Source organism: Cherax quadricarinatus, chromosome 62 (assembly GCF_038502225.1).
Source record: "Cherax quadricarinatus isolate ZL_2023a chromosome 62, ASM3850222v1, whole genome shotgun sequence".
NCBI classification, from domain to species: domain Eukaryota; kingdom Metazoa; phylum Arthropoda; class Malacostraca; order Decapoda; family Parastacidae; genus Cherax; species Cherax quadricarinatus.
The window spans coordinates 2,883,635-2,909,708 of NC_091353.1; the positions used below are offsets into that span (position 1 = coordinate 2,883,635).

Consider the following 26,074-nt stretch of genomic DNA (forward strand, 5'->3'; position numbering starts at 1 on the left):
GCTCTCGTACTGTAGGGGCCAGGGACGGCTCTCAGACTGTAGGGGCCAGGGACGGCTCTCGGACTGTAGGGGCCAGGGACGGCTCTTGGACTGTAGGGGCCAGGGACGGCTCTCGAAGTACGTAGGCAAGTAGGTGGGTACGTAGGTGGGTAGGTAGGTAAGCAGGTGGGTAGGTAGGTAGGTAAGTAGGTGGGTGCGTAGGTGGGTAGGTAGGTAAGTAGGTAGGTAGGTAAGTAGGTGGGTACATAGGTGGGTAGGTAGGTAAGTAGGTGGGTAGGTAGGTAGGTAAGTAGGTGGGTACATAGGTGGGTAAGTAGGTAGATGGGTAGGTAAGCAGGTGGGTATGCAGGTAAGTAGGTGGGTAGGTAAGTAGGTGGATAAGTAGATGGGTATGTAGGTAGGTGGGTAGGTAGGTAAGTAGGTAGGTATGTAAGTAGGTAGATGGGTAGGTAAGCAGGTGGGTAAGTAGGTGGATAAGTAGATGGGTATGTAGGTAAGTAGGTAGATGGGTAGGTATGTAAGTAGGTAGATGGGTAGGTAAGCAGGTGGGTACGTAGGTAAGTAGGTGGATAAGTAGATGGGTATGTAGGTAAGTAGGTAGGTGGGTAGGTAGGTAAGTAGGTGGGTAGGTAGGTAAGTAGGTAGGTTGGTAGGTAAGCAGGGGTAAGTAGGTAGGAAAGTAGGTGGGTAGATAGGTTAGTGGGGTAGGTAGGTAAGTAGGTTGGTAGATAGGTAAGTAGGCTTACCTGGAGATGGTTTTGGGGGTCAACGCTCCCGCGGCCCAGTCTGAGACCAGGCCTCATGGTGGATCAGGGTCTGATCAACCAGGCTGTTACTGCTGGCCGCACGCAAGCTGACGTACGAACCACAGCCCGGTTGGTCAGGTACTGACTTTAGGTGCCTGTCCAGTGCCTTCTTGAAGACAGCCAGGTGTCTATCGGTAATCCCCCTTATGTATGCTGGGAGGCAATTGAACAGTCTTGGGCCCTGGACACTTATTGTGTTGTCTCTCAGTGTACTCGTGGCGCCCCTGCTTTTCATCGGGGGAATGTTGCATCTCCTGCCGAGTCTTTTGCTTTCATATGGAGTGATTTTCGTGTGCAGGTTTGGTACCAATCCCTCCTGGACCTTCCAAGTGTATATTATCATGTATCTCTTTCGCCTGCATTCAAGGGAATACAGATCAAGGGCCTTCAACCGTTCCCAGTAGTTTACCTGGAGTTTACCTGGAGAGAATTTCGGGGGTCAACGCCCCCGCGGCCCGGTCTGTGACCAGGCCTCCTGGTGGATCAGAGCCTGATCAACCAGGCTGTTACTGCTGGCTGCACGCAAACCAACGTACGAGCCACAGCCCGGCTGGTCAGGTACCGACTTTAGGTGCTTGTCCAGTGCCAGCTTGAAGACTGCCAGGGGTCTATTGGTAATCCCCCTTATGTATGCTGGGAGGCAGTTGAACAGTCTTGGGCCCCTGACACTTATTGTATGGTCTCTTAAAGTGCTAGTGACACCCCTGCTTTTCATTGGAGGGATGTTGCATCGTCTGCCAAGTCTTTTGCTTTATCGCACTTATGTGTGCCGTGAAAGTTCTTTGTACACTCTCCAGGTCTGCAATGTCACCAGTAGTTAGTGTACAGCAGTATTCCAGCCTAGAGAGCACAAGCGATTTGAAGAGGTTCATCATGGGCTTGGTGTCCCTAGTTTTGAAGGTTCTCACTATCCATCCTATAATTTTCCTAGCGGATAAGGTAGACACATTGTTGTGGTCTTTGAAGGTGAGATCCTCTGACATTATCACTCCCAGGTCCTTCACATTACTCTTCCGCTCTATTGTATGGTTAGAATTTGTGGTATACCCTGACACATTTTTAATTTCTTCAAGTTTTCCATATCTGAGGAGTTGAAATTTCTACTCGTTGAACTTCATATTGTTTTGAGTGGCCCATTCGAAGGTTTGGTTGATGTCCGCTTGGAGTCTCGCAGTGTCTTCGATGGAGATCACTGCCATGGTGATCCGGGTGTCATCCACAAAGGAAGACACGGAGCTATGGCTTACACCTCTGTCTATGTCAGAAATGAGGATGAAGAATAGAATGGTAGCGAGTACTGTGCCTTGTGGAACAGAGCATTTTATCATGGCTGCCTGGGACTTTACTCTGTTTACTATTACTCTTTGTGTTCTATATGTCCGGAAGTTGTAAATCCATCTACCAAATTTTCCCGTTATTTCTTTATCCCGCATTTTGTGTGCTATTACACCATGGTCAAACTTGTCGAAAGCTTTTGCAAAGTCTGTGTATACTACATCTTTATTTTGTTAATCTTCTACAGCATCCTGGACCTTGTCATAGTGGTCCAGTAGCTGGGACAGGCAGGAGCGACCTGCTCTAAACCCGTGTTGCCCTGGGTTGTGTAACTGATGGGCATCTAGGTGGTTGGCTATCTTGCTTCTTAGAGCCCTCTCAAAATTTTTTGTGATGTGGGATGTTAGGAAAATCCTAGAGGGACTAGTACCGAACTTGCACACGAAAATCACTCACTACGAAAGCAAAAGACTTGGCAGACGGTGCACCATCCCCCCAATGAAAAGCAGGGGTGTCACTAGCACGTTAAGAGACCATACAATAAGTGTCAGAGGCCCAAGACTGTTCAACTGCCTCCCAGCACACATAAGGGGGATTACCAACAGACCCCTGGCAGTCTTCAAGCTGGCACTGGACAAGCACCTAAAGTCAGTTCCGGATCAGCCGGGCTGTGGCTCGTACGTTGGTTTGCGTGCAGCCAGCAGCAACAGCCTGGTTGATCAGGCTCTGATCCACCAGGAGGCCTGGTCACAGACCGGGCCGCGGGGGCGTTGACCCCCGGAACTCTCTCCAGGTAAACTCCAGGTATCGGTCTGTAGTTCTTTGCAATTGCTTTATTGCCACCTTTGTGGAGTGGGGCTATATCTGTTGTTTTTAGTGAGTGTGAGATGACCCCTGTGTCCATGCTCCCTCTCCATAAATTTCTGAAGGCACGCGATAGGAGCTTCTTGCAGTTCCTGATGAACACGGAGTTCCATGAGTCTGGGTCTGGGATAGAGTGCATGGGCATGTCATTAATTGCCTCTTCAAAATCTTGTGAAGTTATAATAATATCCAAGAGTTTTGGGATGACCAAATTTTGGGTTTTGTTCATGAATAATTCATATGGATTGTCGACCCTTAGTCTGGGCAGTGGCTGGCTGAACACTGAGTCATATTGGGCCATTAGTATCTCACTCATTTCTTGGCTGTCATCTGTGTATGTCACATCCCGCCTAAGCAACGGCGCAATACTGGATGTTGTTTTACCCTTAGATTTGGCATAAGAAAAGAAGAAGTTTGATTTTTTGTATTCAGTTTCCTTTATGGCTTTTAGTTCTTCATGTGATTCTTGTCTCCTATAAGATTCCTTCAGCTTAAGTTCGATATTTGCAATTTCATTGACTAGTGCCTCCCTTCGTATTTCAGATATATTGACCCCACTCATCAGCTCTGTGACTTCGTCTGTATAGCGAACGTCTCTCTCTTTCTAGTTGACATCTCTTTCTTTTTCTTAACGGAATGTGCCTTGAGCAGATCTCAAGAACCACAGAATTCATTTTTTGAAGGCAGATGTTCGGATCTGTGTCGTTTAGGAAACCTTCCCAGCTGGTTTTATTTAGGACATGATTTACTTGGTCTCATTGTATGATTTTGTTATTAAAATTGAATTTCATGAAGAGACCTTCATGACTGCTCACATTTTGCTGGTCCGGAGCCCTGTGCATACATGTCTGTACCTCTTCAGGTCACTTGTTCTGTCTAGGCTGGAATATTGCTGCACACTAACAGCACCTTTCAAGGCAGGTGAAATTGCTGACCTAGAAAATGTACAGAGAACCTTCACGGCGCGCATAACGGAGATAAAACACCTCAATTACTGGGAGCGCTTGAGGTTCCTAAACCTGTATTCCCTGGAATGCAGGCGGGAGAGATACATGATTATATACACCTGGAAAATCCTAGAGGGTCTAGTACCGAACTTACACACGAAAATCACTCACTACGAAAGCAAAAGACTTGGCAGACGATGCAACATCCCCCCAATGAAAAGCAGGGGTGTCACTAGCACGTTAAGAAACCATACAATAAGTGTCAGGGGCCCGAGACTGTTCAACTGCCTCCCAGCACACATAAGGGGGATTACCAACAGACCCCTGGCAGTCTTCAAGCTGGCACTGGACAAGCACCTAAAGTCGGTTCCTGACCAGCCGGGCTGTGGCTCGTACGTTGGTTTGCGTGCAGCCAGCAGTAACAGCCTGGTTGATCAGGCTCTGATCCACCAGGAGGCCTGGTCACAGACCGGGCCGCGGGGGCGTTGACCCCCGGAACTCTCTCCAGGTAAACTCCAGGCATGATACCCTGATAATCTGATACTGAGTGAACCCTCGGTACCATGCCCATGAAGCTATACTGCTACTACTAGTCTACTACTACTACTACTACTACTAATAATAATAATAATAATAATAATAATAATATTATTATTATTATTATTATTTTTATTCTTATTATCATTATGTAGGAATATGTACTTAATATGTATCTGCCAAACTTCCTGTATTGTTCATGTCATCTCTGTACCAGAAATGTAGCTTTTAAATCTTTTGCATCATATTATGTAATAAAATATACCTATTGTTAAAAAAATGTAAAGATGGAGTAATTAAGATTATTCAGGTATACACAAATACAGTTAGAGGTATACACAAATACAGGCATTGACTTATTTCCATTGGAGTCCGTTTAATACATCATTATTATTATTATACTGTAAAGGAGATAATATCTTATTATCATAATATAAAGGAGATATATCAGGAATAGGGTAAAATTAGTTATTCATATTTTTACATATGTGTTAGCTAAAAAAATAGAAAATCATTCTCCCCCCTTTCTGTAGCTACATTCATCAGGCACCTTCTGGCACTCTTCTTGAACTGGTTCATGCTATGACTGGCTTTGACATGTACAGGCAGTCTGTTCCATTACTTTATTGCTGTACAATAAAAGGTGTTTGAAACCTGGTCACTGACTGTGAGTACTACAGTTGTGTTCTCTCCCCATATGATTGCTTTGGTTCTCGACCTTGACAAAATTGACAGCAAAATATTCTGGATACTGTGAGCAATTTTATAAACTTGATTTAACTTCAGTTGTTTTACTCTGTCTTCAACATTCAGCATATCCAGGTATTTAGTCACTTTGTATTTAGTCAACTTACTCCACAATTTGTAATAATTTAGGGCTAAGAATTAATCTAAATTTGCCCTAAATGCCTAGCCTTGCTAGGTGTTCTAGTGGCCCCCTTTGTAATTAGTATTTTATTACATGTAAACCACACAATAACCAAAATCTGTAAACCCCACATTGTAACCCTTATAGAGAATAAACTTCGATTTGATTTGATTTGATTATAATTCATCCTGGCCTACATGTTCTCTTGGACTCAGGTCCAGGATGATCTTATTTTGTTCTGGCTGATTTGTAGTCTATCTTTCAGTTTTTTTTATCAAGGCAGAGTACCATGAAGACCAAGAGTAGTTTATAATACATTGTAAAATATATATATATATTTTTTTTTTTGAGATTTTGCCACTGAAGTGGCGACCGAGTTTTAAAATTCTGCTCAAAAGACTCAGAATGCTCAAAATCCTTCCCTTGGCTTCCCATTGGCTAATTTCTCGTCACTTTGAACCAATGCAAAATCCCGTAGTAAAACAGAAGGAAGTCCCCGCCTGTCATTGGTGGAAAGTGTCTGATATCAGCCAATAGTAGTAGAGTTAAGTAATGGGTGTGTTGTTGACAACAAGTGAAGGAGGAAGATGAAGAGGAGGATGATGGAGGATGATTATTGTGACTCTCTCTCTCCTCCAGGTCATTAATACACCGGTATACTTGTGTATTGTACCTCAGCATGTCTGTCTGTTAAATACCACAACACCTGTCTATTATATATCATTATACGTGTGTATCATACGTCATGATACTTGTGTATCATGCGTCATTTTATGTATCGTACACCATTATACATGTGTATTATACACCATTATACATGTGTATCATACACCATTATACATGTGTATCATACACCATTATACATGTGTATCATACACCATTGTACATGTGTATCATACACCATTATACACGTGTATCATACACCATTATACATGTGTATCATACACCATTATACATGTGTATCATACACCATTATACATGTGCATCATACACCATTATACATGTGTATCATACACCATTATACATGTTTATCATACACCATTATACATGTTTATCATACACCATTATACATGTATCATACACCATTATACATGTGTATCATACACCATTATACATGTGTATCATACACCATTATACATGTTTATCATACACCATTATACATGTTTATCATACACCATTATACGTGTATCATACACCATTATACATGTATCCTACACCATTATACATGTGTATCATACACCATTATACATGTGTATCATACACCATTATACATGTGTATCATACACCATTATACATGTATCATACACCATTATACATGTGTATCATACACCATTATACATGTGTATCATACACCATTATACATGTGTATCATACACCATTATACGTGTATCATACACCATTATACGTGTATCATACACCATTATACATGTGTATCATACACCATTATACATGTGTATCATACACCATTATACATGTATCATACACCATTATACATGTGTATCATACACCATTATACATGTGTATCATACACCATTATACGTGTATCATACACCATTATACGTGTATCATACACCATTATACGTGTGTATCATGCACCATTATACGTGTGTATCATGCACCATTATACATGTGTATCATACCATTATACATGTGTACCATACACCATTATACGTGTATCATACACCATTATACATGTATCATACACCATTATACATGTGTATCATGCACCATTATACATGTGTATCATGCACCATTATACATGTGTATCATGCACCATTATACATGTGTATCATGCACCATTATACATGTGTGTATCATACACCATTATACATGTGTGTATCATACACCATTATACATGTGTGTATCATACACCATTATACATGTGTGTATCATACACCATTATACATGTGTGTATCATGCACCATTATACATGTGTGTATCATACACCATTATACATGTGTGTATCATACACCATTATACATGTGTATCATACACCATTATACATGTGTGTATCATACACCATTATACATGTGTGTATCATACACCATTATACATGAGTGTATCATACACCATTATACATGAGTTCATACACCATTATACATGTGTATCATACAGCAAAATACATCATACGTGTGTATCATACACCAAAATGCATTGTGTGTGTGTATTATACACCAGAATACATCATACACGTGTATCATAGAACATCATACATATACATATATACAGGGGTGCTGGGGGGGTCCAGAATCATCCCTTCATTATTTTATGCAATTTCAATGAAATTTATATATTTTTGTTATCTTTTGTACAGTTTTGTTACTTTAATATACAATTTTGTTAATACAGCCTTTCCTCACTTAGCGACGTACTTGTTTACCGCTGACTCGGAATTACGACTGGCGCTCTAACCATTATGCATACTTAAATAATATATATTAGAGCTGATTTCCACTATTCTGTTTATTTCAATATACAGTACACTACTGTGTAAACATTTAAAAATGTATACTAAAAATGTTATAAAATGTGCAAAGGTGACGTTACAACAACATCAAAGATGGTTGACACAGACCCACTACCATTATACTATACTCGTTACTTAGCGACGAATTTGTTTACTGACGTGGTTTTTAGGAACGGAACTCCAGTGTTAAGTGAGGAGAGACTGTATTTATTGTTTCGTTACTTTTTATAAATTTTTTTTATTTTCATAGTTTCATTAATTTTTATATAATTTCATTATCTTTTTACATGTTTTCATTACTTTTTATACAATTTCGTTACATTTTATGCAGTTTCATTACTTTTTATACAGTTTTGTTACGTTTTACACAGTTTCATTACTTTTTACAGTTTCATTACGTTTTGCACAGTTTCATTACTTTTTACACAGTTTCATTACTTTTTACACAGTTTTGTTACTTTTAAACAGTTTCTTTTATTATACACTTTTGTTAATTTTTATACAATTTCATCAATTTTTATTAAATTTTGTAACTTTCCAGTTTCATTACTTTTTACACATCATCATTATTTTTACACAATTTCACTTCTTTCTATACAATTTCATATAGAAAGATAGTTAAGACAAAAAATAGTTTAGACAAATATTTCTCTAGGTGGTTGGATTTGAGAAGGTCCGTTTCAGTGTTCCTCCTCTATTGAGTTCTTGTGTAGTATTAGCAGCAGAGACTATGTGATGACAGGGTTTACTGTTTTGAGGAGGACTTTTGCCATCACATAGTCTCTGCTGCTAATACAGTGGACCCCCGCTTTACGATCACCTCCCAATGCGACCAATTATGTAAGTGTATTTATGTAAGTGCGTTTGTACGTGTATGTTTGGGGGTCTGAAATGGACTAATCTAATTCACAATATTCCTTATGGGAACAAATTCATTCAGTAATGGCACCAGAACATGCTTCTGGAATGAAATAATATCGTAAGCCGGGGTTCCACTGTACTACACAAGAACATAACAGAGGAACACTGAAACAGACCTTTTCAAATCAAACCGCCTACAGAAATATTTGTCTAAACTATTTTTATGCTACCCAAACAATAGCCTCTATAACCTTTTACTCATGTGCAAGTTGATTGTTCTACCATATTGTATTACTACTACAACTGATATTACTACTACTACTACCTCCAGTATTACACCTCACTCTAGGTCTATTTTACCCTCTGTGTCCATGTATTGTTTGTAATGGCTTGATAAAGCTCCTGGAGAGCGAAACGGTGCCACAATAAAATGTCACATTAGTTGCACTTGTGTCCTTTTACTGAACATATTGTCGGTAATTCTACTAATAATAATACCAAATGAATTTATTTACGTATTTACTCATGGCCCACATTGGCAGCAGCAAATGATGGCTTACTTGTGCTCACTCAGTGGTCTGAGAGTTATTTATTGTTATTATGAACTCATTACTGTTAGGTTGAGTAAAAGGAAGTTTGCTTACTTTACACTGCACATTACAGGGAAGCCGAGCAAGACAGATGAGGAATGAAGGAGAAGCTTGTAGACGATGTCTTTAATCCGCATCAGAGGTCGCACCATTCTTGCCCCAATTGTGAGTACTATTGTAATTGCCTCATAGTAGCTCCAAGAGTAGAGCTATGCTCATGGCGTCCTTCAGTAATTTTGCCAAAGTTTCCAATGGTTGTACCACTTACTATCCCCTCTTCATTTATTCCATTGATCTACAGTGCTGACAAAAACTTTCTAGTGGTTTTTACTCAGTGTACAAGCATGGTCTCTTGTTACTCCTGTTGCAGCAGCTACTGTATGCACAAACTTTCATCTTTCATGTCCTTCTATGACATATTTGGTTATCGCGTCTTCTCTCTTCGTGCTATTAGTCAATATGTGCAGCTTTATATATTTAGCTTTTCAGTGTAACTCATGGCTCTAGTAGCCTTTTTCTACCTTATTAAATAAATGGATGCAGATTCAACTAATGTGACATTTTACTGTGGTAATGTTTCTCTCTCCAGGAACTTTGTCAAGACGTTAACAGCTTGAAGCTCCTGGAGTGTGAAACATTGCCACAATAAAATGTCACTTTAGTTGCATCTGTACCCATTTACTACACAACCACTGCATATTCCAATTTGTTTGTAGTCATACACTCGGTAAATAGCTCTTACAGCTACACTGATATATTATTGTAGAGTTTTTAATTATGAAAATTATAGAATATTAAGCTTAAGTGCACTCCTTGTTATGCACTACTTTGTGAAATCATTTTGTGCATTTCCTGAATAATGCTTATTTTACTTGAACTTTTGGTCTCTGGCCTGAATAAGAATTTGACACAATTGTTGGCATTGAATGTAATATAGGTTATCTATAGATAGGAACTTGGTCTTGTTACTGTTCTCACTTAACCAAGCTAAAGATTTGAACTAGCTAAGCATGCAGGGTGGAGAGTTTTTTTGTACATTTAACAATAGACTTGCCCTGATGCTGTTATTTCTAGAATTTTGTGGAAGCATTGCTTTAGCAATTGAGGTTAACACATTTGTTTCCATGTTAATTTTTATTAACTCAGGACAGGCACTATATGACTCTTATGGGATCAGTGCTTCTCCTTGAAAATAAAAATATAAATCATCTATTCAGCTGTTGTTGTTGTTGTTGTTGAAGGGTAATAAAAAGCTGAGGTAACCCACTTCTAGTTGATTCAGCTGATGCCATAACAACAGTAATATAATAGATGCCATAACCTAAAATATAAATGATACAGGGTTAAAATTATGTCTTCTTCAGTCATGTGCTACTGGATTAACATTAACTGCTTTCAGTCCTCAATACCCAACATTAACCCTTAAACGGTCCAAGCAGATCTACGTTCACATGTGTAGTGCTACAAAAGTAGATCTACGTTTTTTTACATATTTTCAAATCTAACAAAAAAAAAAAAGTAGATTAAAGTTTTTTACACATTTTCAAATGTAAAAAAACAAAAAGAAGATCTACTTTTTTTACATTCAAATGTTGAGAAAACGTATATACGTATACGTTTGGACCGTTTACGAGTTAACAGACCTCGATTTAATGGATTTCAGAAATATGGGGCAAAATTCATTGGGTCAGTTGATTCTGAAACTACAAACAAAATCCATTGGTTACAGACTTGAATATTATTATGATCACAACAAAATAACCTCATTTCTGTTCATCACACTCACCATTACCATCCAGCTGTTCCTCTTTCCCTCCCCCTTCCCTATTAGTCTGTTTAATGAAGGTTTTACTATAATAATATTGACACAACATCTGTATACACAATGTGTGGTCACATCAGTTATATATTTATCTCTTGTGACCTCTCCTCTTTCAAGGCTAACTGGATAAGAACTACTCAAGGTTAAAATGTGTAAGAGCAAGTTTAAGGGATGTAAAAGTATTGTTGGCACATACTTTCCACTCATTTATCCATTGGGGCTATGAGAGAAAGGAAGCATCTGGCTTGGTTATACAAGTACCTGTGGTGGAGGCTGTTGTCTGTTAAGTTATTGATGTAGTGGAAAGCTGAAATGCTAAGATAAAAGATTGTGAAGGGAAAGAAAATGCTTTTAAGTTTACTTGACAAGATGGGAGTGCAAACATTAGGTGAAAGGGTGATTTAACTTACTCATGAGATTGTAAAGCCTTTAGACAGAAATGAGATAGAGGCTGGGTATTATACACAGGCTACCACATATATGGTAATTGCTTTGATGGGCAGTAACACAACAGAATAATACATATTTTCATCCACCATTGCCATATTGTTCAACAAATTATTAGAAACAAACACATTTCTGACAGTGCTTAAGACAGCAAGGGTTACCCCAGTACACAAAGTTGGGGACCCAACCAGTGTAAATAACTATTAACCTATAACTTACCATTGTTATCCCAAATCTTCGACAAAATTAATCCACAAGAAATTGTCCTTTTTTTCTAAAGTCACACAATATAATCATCCCCAGCCAGTTTGCTTCTAGAACAAATAAAAACACAAATGATGCAGTTATAAAAATAACACTTCCTTTATTCAGCTATTGAGAATAATGAATATTCACTGGGCTTCTTTATAGACCTTAGGAAAGCTTTTGATATAGGAGACTGTGGCATCCTGCATCTTAAACATTATGTTATCAGAGGTTATTCATTTTATCTGAAGTCCTACCTTAACAACAGACACCAATATGTCTCCATCATGGGCATAACCTTGTCGGTGCAACTGATCACCCAGTCTAGTACCAGGCAACACACCCACTCTTCAAAAGTCTAAACTTAATTAATATATGCAATAAGATCACAGTAAACAGGTGATATTACAATATGCAGAACAACCACTGTGAAAAATTAGTGAAATTCCAAATGCTTTCGTGACTTTTCACATTATCAAGGAACTATATAGTAGTATAAAGAATTTACTCATACTACTTGTGCATACTACATATACAGGACAGTCAATTCTAATATCAATCCTGTCCTGAAACTCTTTCTTGATAGCTGCAACAGGACTCATAGGCATAATATTAGACACAAATATCTCTTCGTGATATTCCCCATGTCCGACTCATCCTGAATAAAAACTAGATTGCATAAAAGGACCTAAAAATTTGGACCTCTGTGCCTAAAGATTATATTAACACTGGTGTTAAGGCTGCCTTCAGTGCCTTGCATAACAAGGGGCTTTCTATTAAGTAGTTTACATACGTAAGTTACCTTAATTGTATGCTGTATAGTACTTCACTTTATAGAAATGAAGTTTTTGTTTGTTACTGTCATTTGTAAGGTATTTGAATTTTAAGTTAGGAGGGTGGAGGATGAGTAGGTTTTGTGCTTAATGTTAAAGACAGACAGGTAAATATATGAGCATTACATGTGTTTTTTTGTTGACATGATCATGAAAGAGAAAACAGTATAAAGAAATATTTCAGCTTAGTGAAGAAGAGCGGGTGGAGGCCCGAGCACTACGCGACCAGGCAGTACAATTCCAGCACGAACGACAGCGGTTACAGAAGCAACAAGCTCCACGCTGCACAAACTGCCACCATCAACTAAACAACCATCATAATACATGGGTGAGAGTACTGCCTTACAATGGGAAGAGTACACTAAAGACATTATTAGAAAATTGGAGACACAGCAGTTCAGTACAGTAAATTGTAGTTAAATCTTTAAAGAAGCCAATGGTTTAATGACAAGGTTTTGAGGCAGTTTTAATGAGATATTAAAAGACTTGTTATGAGGATCTTGATCCAGAGGAGTGGACTTGACCTTCCCATCTTCGGATCAAACCTGATTGCTATCCATTTTTCATGCGCTGTACGACCCCTGTGAACTTAACACTTCCACCCTGATTATAATAATAATAATTTATTGTTGGTGCCAAAACAGTCTTTATATCTTTTGTGGTATTTTTTTTTATGATCTTGTATGCAGTCACTTTTTCATGTCTCCGCTTTGCCTATAAATTTTTTTTGTCAGAATTGTCAGTCTGTTTGGAATTTGTATTCCTTTAGTTTTTTTTTATAGCTATACAGGAGAGCCCCCTTTGTGCGATGAGTAAAAATTGCTGGTGGGTGGAAAAGTTTTTTTTTTCATTATCAAATGTGTCTAAAAAGTGCTTACACTATCATATATTAAGTGCTCAACATAGCTAGGCATAAAAAAAGTAAAAAAAAGAAAAAAAATGCACAGTACTGTACATACATTGGGGAAGGACAAAGAAGACTGCAGACACAGTATAGTCTAGATGGCCAAAGACTGCACACCTCACTCAAGGAAAAAGATCTGGGGGTGAGTATAACACCGAGCACATCTCCTGAGGCGCGCATCAATCAGATAACTGCTGCAGCGTACGGGCGTCTGGCAAACCTAAGGATAGCGTTCCAATACCTTAGTAAGGAATCGTTCAAGACTCTGTACACCATTTATGTCAGGCCCATACTGGAGTATGCAGCACCAGTTTGGAATCCACACCTGGTCAAGCACGTCAAGAAATTAGAGAAAGCGCAAAGGTTTGCATCAAGACTAGTCCCAGAGCTAAGGGGATTGTCCTACAAAGAAAGGTTAAGGGAAATTTGCCTGACGACACTGGAGGACAGGAGGGTCAGGGGAGACATGATAACGACGTATAAAATACTACGCAGAATAGAAGAGGTGGACAAAGACAGGATGTTCCAGAGATGGGACACAGAAACAAGAGGTCACAATTGGAAGTTGAAGACTGAGATGAATCAACAGGGTGTTAGGAAGTATTTCTTCATTCATAGAGTTGTCGGGCCGTGGAATAGTCTAGAAAGTGACGTAGTTGAGGCAGGAGCCATACATAGTTTTAAGACGAGGTTTGATAAAGCTCATGGAGCTGGGAGAGAGAGAGAGGACCTAGTAACAATCAGTGTAGAGGCGGGGCCAGGAGCTATGACTCGACCCCTGCAACTACAAATACGTGAGTACAAATTGGTGAGTACAATACTTACCTTAAAATACAGTGCTGGTCACCATGGTATGGCTGTATTTTTTAAATTTTTGTTGAACATGCTCATGTGAAGAGCACTTATTGAATTTTGCCATTCATTTGTATGTAGGCTGTTTTGAAATCAGTCATTGTAAAATGAATTTCTGTTTCATTAATGTGATCTTAGGGGGACATTCTCTGTAATTACTCATGACACTTTATTAAATGCTTTTTGTATTTTATCCAATTTCCTCTCATGGTCATTCATCACTTTCTTCCAGTTCCATTCCACAAAACCTATCTAAATTAAATTACATTATCTCTCTGTTGCTTTATTTGGTAAATTGATTTTTTTGTATGGAGGAGGAGGAGGGAAGGTCAGGGGGCATTTGCAGTCTTCTTTTGTTACTCTGTACATTGTGTGCCCCTTGTTGCTTTTCTTTAAATGTTGGGTAGTGGACAAGTTTCCACTTGTGGGAGGTTTTCCATTTTTTGAAAATTTTCTCAGGAATTTACTATGATTACACTTCCTTAGTAATGTAACGGTATTATGTTACTTGACTGTCTTGTAGTTGCAGTTACTTCTTAACAAGGAATTAGAAAAATCCACACTATTTTGGTGTAAAAAATTGACTACTTAACCTGGTTGTTTGTTGTGTAATGCAAGAAGGTTAGATTTTCATTCTCCATCACTTATTGAGAGTGGATTATGACACTCATTAATGTACAGTACTTTTAATTTGCATCATTATAAATGTCAGTAGCTGTAACATCTTCCACTTGATATGTCTTGAGGTAATTGTCTTGAAACCTGATTGGAAGATATGGAAGAGTGAGATTATCTATGAGAGAGAATTCTCAGTGTTATCATGGATGTGAATGTTATGTTGTTGGTACTAAAGGCAGACATAATGAAGTCTTGGCTCTTGACCTCCTTTTAGGATAGCAAGAGTTGACAGATGCATGTAGAAAGATATACGCATCTTAAATCTTTTTATTAATTTTTTTCTTTGTATAGGTTTGTGATTCATGCAGTAGTAGTCGTGATCATCCAAGCAGTGGTAGTGAGAAAGTATTGAGTGGCTGCAGGACTCATGGCAGTACTCTGGCATCACCATCAATGACTCAGAGTAGACAACGGGAGGGCCCACCAGAGACATCGTCCTCGTCGGGCCCCAGCAGTCATGGGAGCGGAGAACCAATGTCTGAGGGACCAGAGGATTCACCCAGTGCAGCCAATGTGTCTGTTCAAACTGATTCGTCAGTGTCGCTAACTGCGAGCACAGATTTACGCTCCTACCTCAATACTTCCCTTGACAATTCCCTCGACACCTCCATTAGTGCCTCACATGATACCTGGCACCAGTCATCCTCACTGGTATGTAATACTCTATCTATTAAATTTTCATTGCTATATGAATTCCAGATCTCTTATATTGTATACAATTATTGATTATATAGCTATGTTTTGTAGGTAGTAGGTTGGTAGACAGCAACCACCCAGGGGGGTACTACCGTCCTGCCAAGTGAGTGTGAAACGAAAGCCTGTAATTGTTTTACATGATGGTAGGATTGCTGGTGTCTTTTGTCTGTCTCATAAATATGCAAGATTACAGGTACGTCTTGCTACTTCTACTTACACTTAGGTCACACTACACATACATGTACATGTTTGTTTATACACACTCATCTGAGCTTTCTTTGATTTTATCTTAATAGTTCTTGGTCTTATTACTTTTCCTTTTATATCCATGGGGAAGTGGAATAAGAATCTTTCCTCCGTAAGCCATGTGTGTTGTAAAAGTCAACTAAAATGCCGGGAACAATGGGCTAGTAACCCCTTTTCCTGTAATAATTACTAAAAATAATAAGAAGAAAATTGTCAAAGTGGGAAGTCTGAATGTGCGTGGATGTTGTGCAAATGAAAAGAAAGAGATGATTGTGGATGTTATGAAAGAGAAGAAGCTGGATGTCCTGGCTTTAAGTGAAACAAAGCTGAAGGGGGTGGGAGAGTTTCAGTGGAGAGGAATAAATGGGATTAGGTCAGAGGTTTCAAATAGAGTTAGAGCTAAAGAAGGAGTAGCAATAATGTTGAAGGATAAGTTATGGCAGGAAAAGAGGGACTACAAATGTATAAATTCAAGGATTATGTAGAGTAAAATAAAGGTTGGATGTGAAAAGTGGGTTATAGTAAACATATAAGCACCTGGAGAAGAGAGAAGTGTAGAGGAGAGAGAGAGAGATTTTGGGAAATGTTGAGTGAATGCGTGGGGAGTTTTGAACCAAGTGTGAGAGTAATGGTGGTTGGGGATTTCAATGCTAAAGTGGGCAAAAATGTTGTAGAGGGAGTAGTAGGTAATTTTGGGGTGTCAGGGGTAAATGAAAATGGGGAGCCTTTAATTGAGCTATGTGTAGAAAGAGGTTTGGTAATAAGCAATACATATTTTATGAAGAAGAGGATAAATAAATATACAAGGTATGATATAGCACGTAATGAAATGTTTTAAAAATGCAGTATTAGAATGTGGGGCAGAAGTTTGTGGTTATAGGAGAGTGGGTGCAGGAGGAATGAGGAGTGATTGGTGGAATGATGAAGTAAAGGATGTGATAAAAGAGAAAAAGTTAGCTTATGAGAGGTTTTTACAAAGCAGAAGGGTTATAAGAAGAGTAGAGTATATGAAGAGTAAAAGAAAGGTGAAGAGAGTGGTGAGAGAGTGCAAAAGGAGAGCAGATGATAGAGTGGGAGAGGCACTGTCAAGGAATTTTAATAAAAATAAGAAAAATTTTTGGAGTGAGTTAAACAAGTTAAGAAAGCCTAGAGAACGAATGGATTTGTCAGTTAAAAACAGAGTAGGGGAGTTAGTAGATGGGGAGATGGAGGTTTTGGGTAGATGGCGAGAATATTTTGAGGAACTTCTAAATGTCGACGAAGAAAGGGAAGTGGTAATTTCATGCACTGGCCAGGGAGGTATACCATCTTTTAGGAGTGAAGAAGAACAGGATGTGAGTGTGGGGGAGGTGCGTGAGGCATTACGTAGAATGATGGGGGGTAAAGCAGCTGGAACTGATGGGATCATGACAGAAATGTTAAAAGCAGGGGGGGATATAGTGTTGGAGTGGTTGGTATTTTTGTTTAATAAATGTATGAAAGAGGGGAAGGTACCTAGGGATTGGCAGAGAGCATGTATAGTACCTTTAAATAAAGGGAAGGGGGACAAAAGAGATTGTAAAAATTATAGAGGAATAAGTTTACTGAGTACACCAGGAAACGTGTACGGTAGGGTTATAATTGAAAGAATTAGAGGTAAGACAGAATGTAGGATTGCGGATGAGCAAGGAGGTTTCAGAGTGCGTAGGGGATGTGTAGATCAAGTGTTTACATTGAGGCATATATGTGAACAGTACATAGATAAAGGTAGGGAAGTTTTTATTGCATTTATGGATTTAGAAAAGGCATGTGATAGTGGATAAGGGAGCAATGTGGCAGATGTTGCAAGTGTATGGAATAGGTGGTAAGTTACTAAAAGCTGTAAAGAGTTTTTATGAGGATAGTGAGGCTCAGGTTAGGATGTGTAGGAGAGAGGGAGACTACTTCCCGGTAAAAGTAGGTCTTAGACAGGGATGTGTAATGTCACCATGGTTGTTTAATATATTTATAGATGGGGTTGTAAAGGAAGTAAATGCTAGGGTGTTTGTGAGAGGGGTGGGATTAAATTTTGGGGAATCAAATTCAAAATGGGAATTGACACAGTTACTTTTTGCTGATGATACTGTGCTTATGGGAGATTCTAAAGAAAAATTGCAAAGGTTAGTGGATGAGTTTGGGAATGTGTGTAAAGGTAGAGAGTTGAAAGTGAACATAGGAAAGAGTAAGGTGATGAGGGTGTCAAATGATTTAGATAAAGAAAAATTGGATATCAAATTGGGGAGGAGGAGTATGGAAGAAGTGAATGTTTTCAGATACTTGGGAGTTGATGTGTCGGCGGATGGATTTATGAAGGATGAGGTTAATCATAGAATTGATGAGGGAAAAAAGGTGAGTGGTGCGTTGAGGTATATGTGGAGTCAAAAAACATTATCTATGGAGGCAAAGAAGGGAATGTATGAAAGTATAGTAGTACCAACACTCTTATATGGGTGTGAAGCTTGGGTGGTAAATGCAGCAGCGAGGAGATGGTTGGAGGCAGTGGAGATGTCCTGTTTAAGGGCAATGTGTGGTGTAAATATTATGCAGAAAATTCGGAGTGTGGAAATTAGGAAAAGGTGTGGAGTTAATAAAAGTATTAGTCAGAGGGCAGAAGAGGGGTTGTTGAGGTGGTTTGGTCATTTAGAGAGAATGGATCAAAGTAGAATGACATGGAAAGCATATAAATCTATAGGGGAAGGAAGGCGGGGTAGGGGTCGTCCTCGAAGGGGTTGGAGAGAGGGGGTAAAGGAGGTTTTGTGGGCAAGGGGCTTGGACTTCCAGCAAGCGTGCGTGAGCGTGTTAGATAGGAGTGAATGGAGATGAATGGTACTTGGGACCTGATGATCTGTTGGAGTGTGAGCAGGGTAATATTTAGTGAAGGGATTCAGGGAAACCGGTTATTTTCATATAGTCGGACTTGAGTCCTGGAAATGGGAAGTACAATGCCTGCACTTTAAAGGAGGGGTTTGGGATATTGGCAGTTTGGAGGGATATGTTGTGTATCTTTATATGTGTATGCTTCTAAACTGTTGTATTCTGAGCACCTCTGCAAAAACAGTGATAATGTATGAGTGTGGTGAAAGTGTTAAATAATGATGAAAGTATTTTCTTTTTGGGGATTTTCTTTCTTTTTTGGGTCACCCTGCCTCGGTGGGAGACGACCGACTTGTTGAAAAAAAAAAAAAAAAAACATATACAGACCTAGCTGACATCATTGACATACTATTTTCATGCTTGTAATTGCTCTTTCTACTTACTTGATAATGATAACTCTGAACTCGTGAACTGCTCCAGAATGAATTCTTGCAAAGTGATTCATAATATTTTTGCCCCTGTTCAACCTAGAAAATAATAATAATAAATTTATTTCTATTCTGCAGAATACAGGTAAAGTAGTTTACATGTAATAAAATATTGTTAAGCACAAAAGGAAGCCACTAGCATGCGGTGCATTTTGGACAGATTAATCCTAATACTTGGACTAGGGCCGACATCAAAATGACCTGAGGTATGATAGCCTGCAAATTCATTTGTGTATGTTAAAATTTATTCTCCAAGGGATAAGAAGACATAGAAACAAGACAGAAATGTTAAATGAAACAATAAATTAGATTAGGCACCATATGCAGGGCAGAACAGTAAACCACAATTGTGAATAGAAAAATAAAACCGCTGTCAAAAGAATTCTTAAAAGTTTTTCTTCACAGATAGTAGTACAATACTGGAATGAGATGAAGATGTAATATGTATTGCTAAGATCATTTCTGTTTTAGGAATTAATGCATTCATGATATTGCTGTAAAAATTAGCTGTGGTCTTAATGAACCATGTTCATTAATCTTCTTAATCTCATGTTAAGATGATGATGCAAGGGAGGTTTCATTATGAATTATATCATGATATTACACTACACAGATAACCTGCACATGAGAGTGAGAAGCTTATGACGATGTTTCGGTCCGACCTGGACCATTTACAAGTCACACTCTTGTAAATGGTCCAAGTTGGACCGAAAAGTCATCATAAGCTTCTCTCTCCTATGTGTGGGTTATTTGTATATTCCAGTCACAGTATTGTGCCTTTGCGCTCATTATGGTATTAATTTTCAGGCTGAAGTTGATGAAGCTCTTCTGCTGAGTGCCTCCCCAGAGGTGGCCACTAGCCTCATTCTTGGACGCCTCCACCCGTCTGCCGTCCTCCATCCCTCCACCACTGTAGTGCGGTCTTCTCAGGCTGACTCTCAGCACACGGAGACAGCAAGCTCTACCTTAATGCAAGTTCAGCGAGTATCAGAACATCTTGCAACTTCGGAAAATCATGATACGACCACCACAGCCTCTCTGAGTCTCAGCTTTGCTTCTGTTTCAGAGGAAGGAGGTGAAGGGTCTGGAGATGGACTAGATGTGTCTGAAGAAATATTAGAAGTGTCTGAGGAGGCTATATATGTTTCAGAGGATGACCGAGCAGGGAGTTCACCTAGGGAAGTGGTGTCTGACACTCATAAAGATGACCATGAAGGACACAGTAGCCATAGGAGACCGAGCAAAAGTTGTAAAACAAACACTGATGTTGGAAAAACAGTGAGGGATGCAGGCACAAGAGAGACCACCAATACAGGAGTGAAGGAAATCCGTGATGGATCAGTGAGGGATAAGAGAGATCCATCCTGGATGTTACAGTGGGACTCTGGTCGTAGCAGCAGTCATAGTGACTATCTAGACGACTATCTGGAGCTGCTGACAAGCAGGTGCAACAGTGGTCTTGGATTGGAATCTAATGTGCTCTCTGTGGCAACTTGTAAAGGTCCTTCACCAGTCACCACCAGTACTGCAACCTCTAAAGTCACAAGCACAAGTGGCTCAGAGACGTCTAATAGTGGAAATTTCTCCACTGCTTCAGGAGTAAATGTTGCTGGTAAGCAAAAAGAAAAGAAATGTGAGAAGTCAGAAGGTGGACATGAAAAGGAAGTATGCCAGGGAAAAGAGGGAGGAAAGACAGACACTAAAGAGCATATTAAGGAGAAAAGAAGCCCTAGGGAACTTCAGAGAACAAGAGAGGCGCTTGCAGAACCCCGGTCAATGTCAGCAGCTTCAGAGCGTAGGGTGAGCAGGAGGAGTAGGGCCCGAAGATGGTCATCAGCACAGCCGCTGGACCCAGGACGCAGTGTGGGCAGCAAGTAAGTAATTACATAATCCGTTTATTAGTCAAGGTAGCAGACGTTAAGTTATTCAAAGCGTATGTGTATCTAATGCCATTTATTATTTGTCATCTTGAATGTCACATACTGACTTGTAACTGGACTTTAATCTTCAAGGGAGGTGCCTAAGCTCTTAATCCAAGGAACTTGCATCATGTCACTTGGAACAAACCTTATTACCTCCCATTTCCTTGACAGTGCTTGACCCTTATGGTTTTATGATTTTCCTTTGATTATAGTAATTTTTTTTTTTTTCCACATCTGCTGTCTCTCACTACAATAGTGTAACTCAAGAAACACATTAACCGTCTTTTGTTCTAAACCTGTCTTGCCAGAAGTGCACAGACATCACATTTAACATGACCCTCTGAGGTGTTAAGTCATCACCTCTTCTTCATAGTGTAGGCATTGCGCTTTCCACCTTCAGGGCTCAAGTTCGACTGGCAAGCCAGCAACAGCTTGGTTGATCAGGCAATCAGCAGAAAGGCTTGGCCCCAGGCCAAGCTGCAATGGTACAAAAACTTTTTAAATCGGTCACAGGTATGTCACAGATGACTGATTTCCCTGACTGCCTTCATAATTGTCTACTCGTATTCCAACAGGTTGTCAGTCAAATCATAAAAAACTACCATCTGTGTCAAATTATTACATCACTGTTCATGGTGGCCACATTTTCTTTGTGGTAGAAGGTCCAGTTAAAGACCGTGCTGGAAAATACCTTTCATATGACTGATACTCTGAGGATAAGCTTTGTTTACTCAGAAAATCTATCTAGTCAGAAACTATCACTGGTGTGTTTGATGTCTACCTGATTTTTCAGAGGGTCACTGCCCCTGCTGCTCAGACCAGGCCTGGTCCTGGTCAGTGAGGGGCTTTTGATTCCCGGAAGTGGATCTATTCTCCCATTTCTTGGATCAAACCTGATTTCCTCTATTCCCACATTCTGTATGACTTACAAGTTTAGTGCTTCCCCTTAACCCCCCCTTCCCAATTACAATACAGCCTCTCCTCACTGAACGATTGGAGTTTTCAATAAACGAATTCATCGCTAAGCAAGGAGCATACTACAGTGGACCCTTGCCTAACGCTATTAATCCGTTCCTGAGAGCTCAATATTAGGCGAATTAATTTTCCCCATAAGAAATAATGGAAATCAAATTAATCCGTTCCTGACACCCAAAAGTATGAACAAAAAAAAATTTTTTACCACATGAAATATTAATTTTAATACACACAAACTGAAGAAGACATGCATAGTTACATGACACTTACCTTTATTGAAGATCTGGTGATGATTGATGGGATGGGAGGAGGGGAGACTGTGGATGGTGTTAATGTTTAGAAGGGGAATCCCCTTCCATTAGGACTTGAGGTGGCAAGTCCTTTTCCGGGGTTACTTCCCTTCTTCTTTTAATGCCACTAGGACCAGCTTGAGAGTCACTGGACCTCTGTCACACAACATATCTGTCCATAGAGGCCTGTGCCTCCCGTTCCTTTATGACATTCCTAAAGTGTTTCACAACATTGTCAGTGTAATAGTCACCAGCACAGCTTGCAATAGCTGTGTGAGGGTGATTTTCATCAAAAAAGGTTTGCATTTTAAGCCACATTGCACACATTTCCTTAATCTTTGAAGTAGGCAACTTCTTCAATTTCTCTATCCCCTCCTCCGAAGCAGTTTCCTCAGGTGTGGCCTGTTGCTGTTGAAGATGATCTAGCAGCTCATCAGTGGTTAGTTCTTCATTGTCCTCCTCCACCAACTCTTCCACATCCTCCCCACTAACCTCCAACCCCAAGGACTTCCCCAATGCGACAATGGATTCCTCAACTGGCATAGGATTCCCAGGGTTAGCCTCAAACCATTCAAAATCCCTTTTGTCTACACATTCTGGCCACAGTTTCTTCCAAGCAGAGTTCAAGGTCCTCTTAGTCACTTCCTCCAAGCCTTACCTATAATGTTTACACAATTGAGGATGCTAAAGTGATCTCTCCAAAACTCTCTTAGAGTCAATTGAGTTTCTGAGGTCACTACAAAGCACCTTTCAAACATAGCTTTTGTGTACAGTTTCTTGAAGTTGGAAATGACCTGCTGGTCCATGGGCTACAGGAGAGAGTGGTATTAGGAGGCAAAAACTTGACCTTAATGAAGCTCATTTCCGCAGAAAGTCTCTCTGCCACGTCTGAAGGATGACCAGGAGCATTGTCTAATACCAGGAGGCACTTAAGGTCTAATTTCTTTTCAATTAGGTAATTTTTCACAGTGGGGGCAAATGCATGGTGTAACCAGTCATAGAAAAAGTCCCTAGTGACCCATGCCTTACTGTTTGCCCTCCACAGCACACACAAATTAGCCTCGAGGATATTCTTTTGCCTGAACGCTCTGGGAGTTTCTGAGTGATACACCAATAAAGGCTTCACTTTGCAATCACCACTAGCATTGGCACACATCAGAAGAGTAAGCCTGTCTTTCATAGGCTTATGTCCTGGGAGTGCCTTTTCCTCATGAGTAATGTAGGTCCTGCTTGGCATTTTCTTCCAAAACAGGCCTGTTTCGTCACAATTAAACACTTGTTCAGGTTTCAGTCCTTCACTGTCTATGTACTCCTTGAATTCCTGCACATATTTTTCAGCTGCTTTGTGGTCTGAACTGGCAGCCTCACCATGCCTTATCACACTATGTATGCCACTACGATTCTTAAATCTCTCAAACCAACCTTTGCTGGCCTTAAATTCACTCGCATCACCACTAGTTGCAGGCATTTTTCTAATTAAATCGTCATGCAACTTCCTAGCCTTTTCACATATGATCGCTTGAGAGATGCTATCTTCTGCTATCTGTTTTTCGTTTATCCACACCAATAACAGTCTCTCAACATCTTCTATCACTTGCGATCTCTGTTTCGAAAACAAAGTTGCACCTTTGCAAGAACAGCTTCCTTGATTGCCGTTTTCTTGGCCACAATAGTAGCGATGGTTGATTGGGGTTTTGTGTACAACCTGGCCAGCTCGGAGACACGCACTCTACTTTCATACTTAGCAATGATCTCTTTCTTCATATCCATAGTAATTCTCACCCTTTTTGCTGTAGGGTTGGCACTAGAAGCTTTCTTGGGGCCCATGGTGACTTATTTTGCAGGTGCAGTCACGAAAAAGGCTGTGATGATATGAAATGTTCTGATTGTATGCTTGGAAGCGACCGTGGTGGCTGGCTTGTAAACACTGGCACCCACGGAACAAGTGAGGCGGGCTCAGGCCGCACGTGGATGCGTCTCGAACGAATCGCGTTGAGCGAGTTTTTTAGTGCTAGCCGAGGCAAAATTTTTGCGTTAAAATGTATCGCTAGGCGGATTTAACGTTATGCGATGCTTTCATTAGCCGATGGTCCACTGTATAATGGTACAGTGGAACCTCTACTTGTGAGTTTAATCTGTTCGGTGACCTTGCTTGCAACTGGATTTTCTGGTTTTCCACATTTAAATGAATTGAAATGCAGTTTATCCGTTCCAGTGGAATTCTGTACTTCAGTCATTTCCCTAATATCTATACGGCTTATTTATCCATCACAGTTCATCTAATATGACATAATCGACAATATAAATAACATAGAAACCTGATATATACTCTAGAATGAATAAAATGTCATTTTGTAATAGGTGGAGGCAGCCACAACAGCTATGTCTTTGTTGTGGTAAAGACTGCTTTTTTTTTTTTTTTTTTTTTTTAACAAGTCGGCCGTCTCCCACCGAGGCAGGGTGACCCAAAAAGAAAGAAAATCTCCAAAAAGAAAATACTTTCAACTTCATTCAACACTTTCACCTCACTCACAGATAATCACTGTTTTTGTAGAGGTGCTCAGAATACAACAGCTTAGAAGTATATACGTATAAAAATACACAACATATCCCTCCAAACTGCTAATATCCCAAACCCCTCCTTTAGAGTGCAGGCATTGTACTTCCCATTTCCAGGACTCAAGTCCGGCTGTATAAAAACACTGCCGTGTATTATTATAAATATTATTACGTATATAGTACATTATCAGTTCTGTTTGTGACTTGAAAAAGCCCACTGTGTGGGCGAAACGTAGTCAATAAAGGATCACATTATACTGCATATGTGTTTATATTTCCAGGTAGATGTCGTTTTGATAAGGACCTGCCTCGTATGGGCCAGTAGGCCTTCTGCAGTGTTCCTACTTTCTTATGTTCTTATGTTCTTATATAGTACATGTATATTATTATTATTATTATTATTATTATTATTATTATTATTATTATTATTATTATTATTATATAGTACATTATTATTATAGTATATGTATTATTATTATTATTATTATTATTATATTATTATAATATATGTATTATTATTATTTTATTATAATATATGTATTATTATTATTCCATGGGGAAGTGGATCAGAATTCTTCCTCCGTAAGCCATGTGTGTTGTAAGAGGCGACTAAAATGCCAGGAGCAAGGGGCTAGTAACCCCTTCTCCTCTATATATTGCTAAATGTGAAAGGAGAAACTTTCGTTTTTCCTTTTGGGCCACCCCGCCTCGGTGGGATACGGCTGATGTGTTGAAAGAAAGATGTGTATTATTATTATTATTATTATTATTATTATTAATTATTATATTATACTATTATTATTATTATGCATATTATTATTATTATTATGCATATTATTATTATTATTATTATACATATTATTATTATTACAATACAGTGGACTCCCGGTTAACGATATTTTTTCACTCCAGAAGTATGTTCAGGTGCCAGTACTGACCGAATTTGTTCCCATAAGGAATATTGTGAAGTAGATTAGTCCATTTCAGACCCCCAAACATACACGTACAAACGCACTTACATAAATACACTTGCATAATTGGTCGCATTTGGAGGTGATCGTTATGCGGG

General features: G+C 39.4%; 1 protein-coding gene across 5 annotated transcripts in view; it reads left to right on the forward strand.

Annotated features, from left to right (window-relative positions):
* The first annotated feature begins 5,857 nt into the window (after positions 1 to 5,857).
* Positions 5,858 to 26,074, forward strand: part of LOC128687118 (uro-adherence factor A) — a 56,624-nt gene continuing 36,407 nt past the window's right edge. For 3 of the 5 annotated variants that reach the window (XM_070098329.1, XM_070098332.1, XM_070098331.1), the window contains exons 1-5: positions 5,858 to 5,936; positions 9,289 to 9,380; positions 12,748 to 12,891; positions 15,289 to 15,648; positions 20,067 to 21,133. In XM_070098329.1, coding sequence (XP_069954430.1) covers positions 9,336 to 9,380; positions 12,748 to 12,891; positions 15,289 to 15,648; positions 20,067 to 21,133 — 1,616 coding nt within the window. In that variant the 5' untranslated portion in view covers positions 5,858 to 5,936; positions 9,289 to 9,335. Of the gene's footprint in view, positions 5,952 to 9,288; positions 9,381 to 12,747; positions 12,892 to 15,288; positions 15,649 to 20,066; positions 21,134 to 26,074 lie in introns of all 5 variants that reach the window. The other 2 variants (XM_070098330.1, XM_070098333.1) reach the window with 2 other exon arrangements.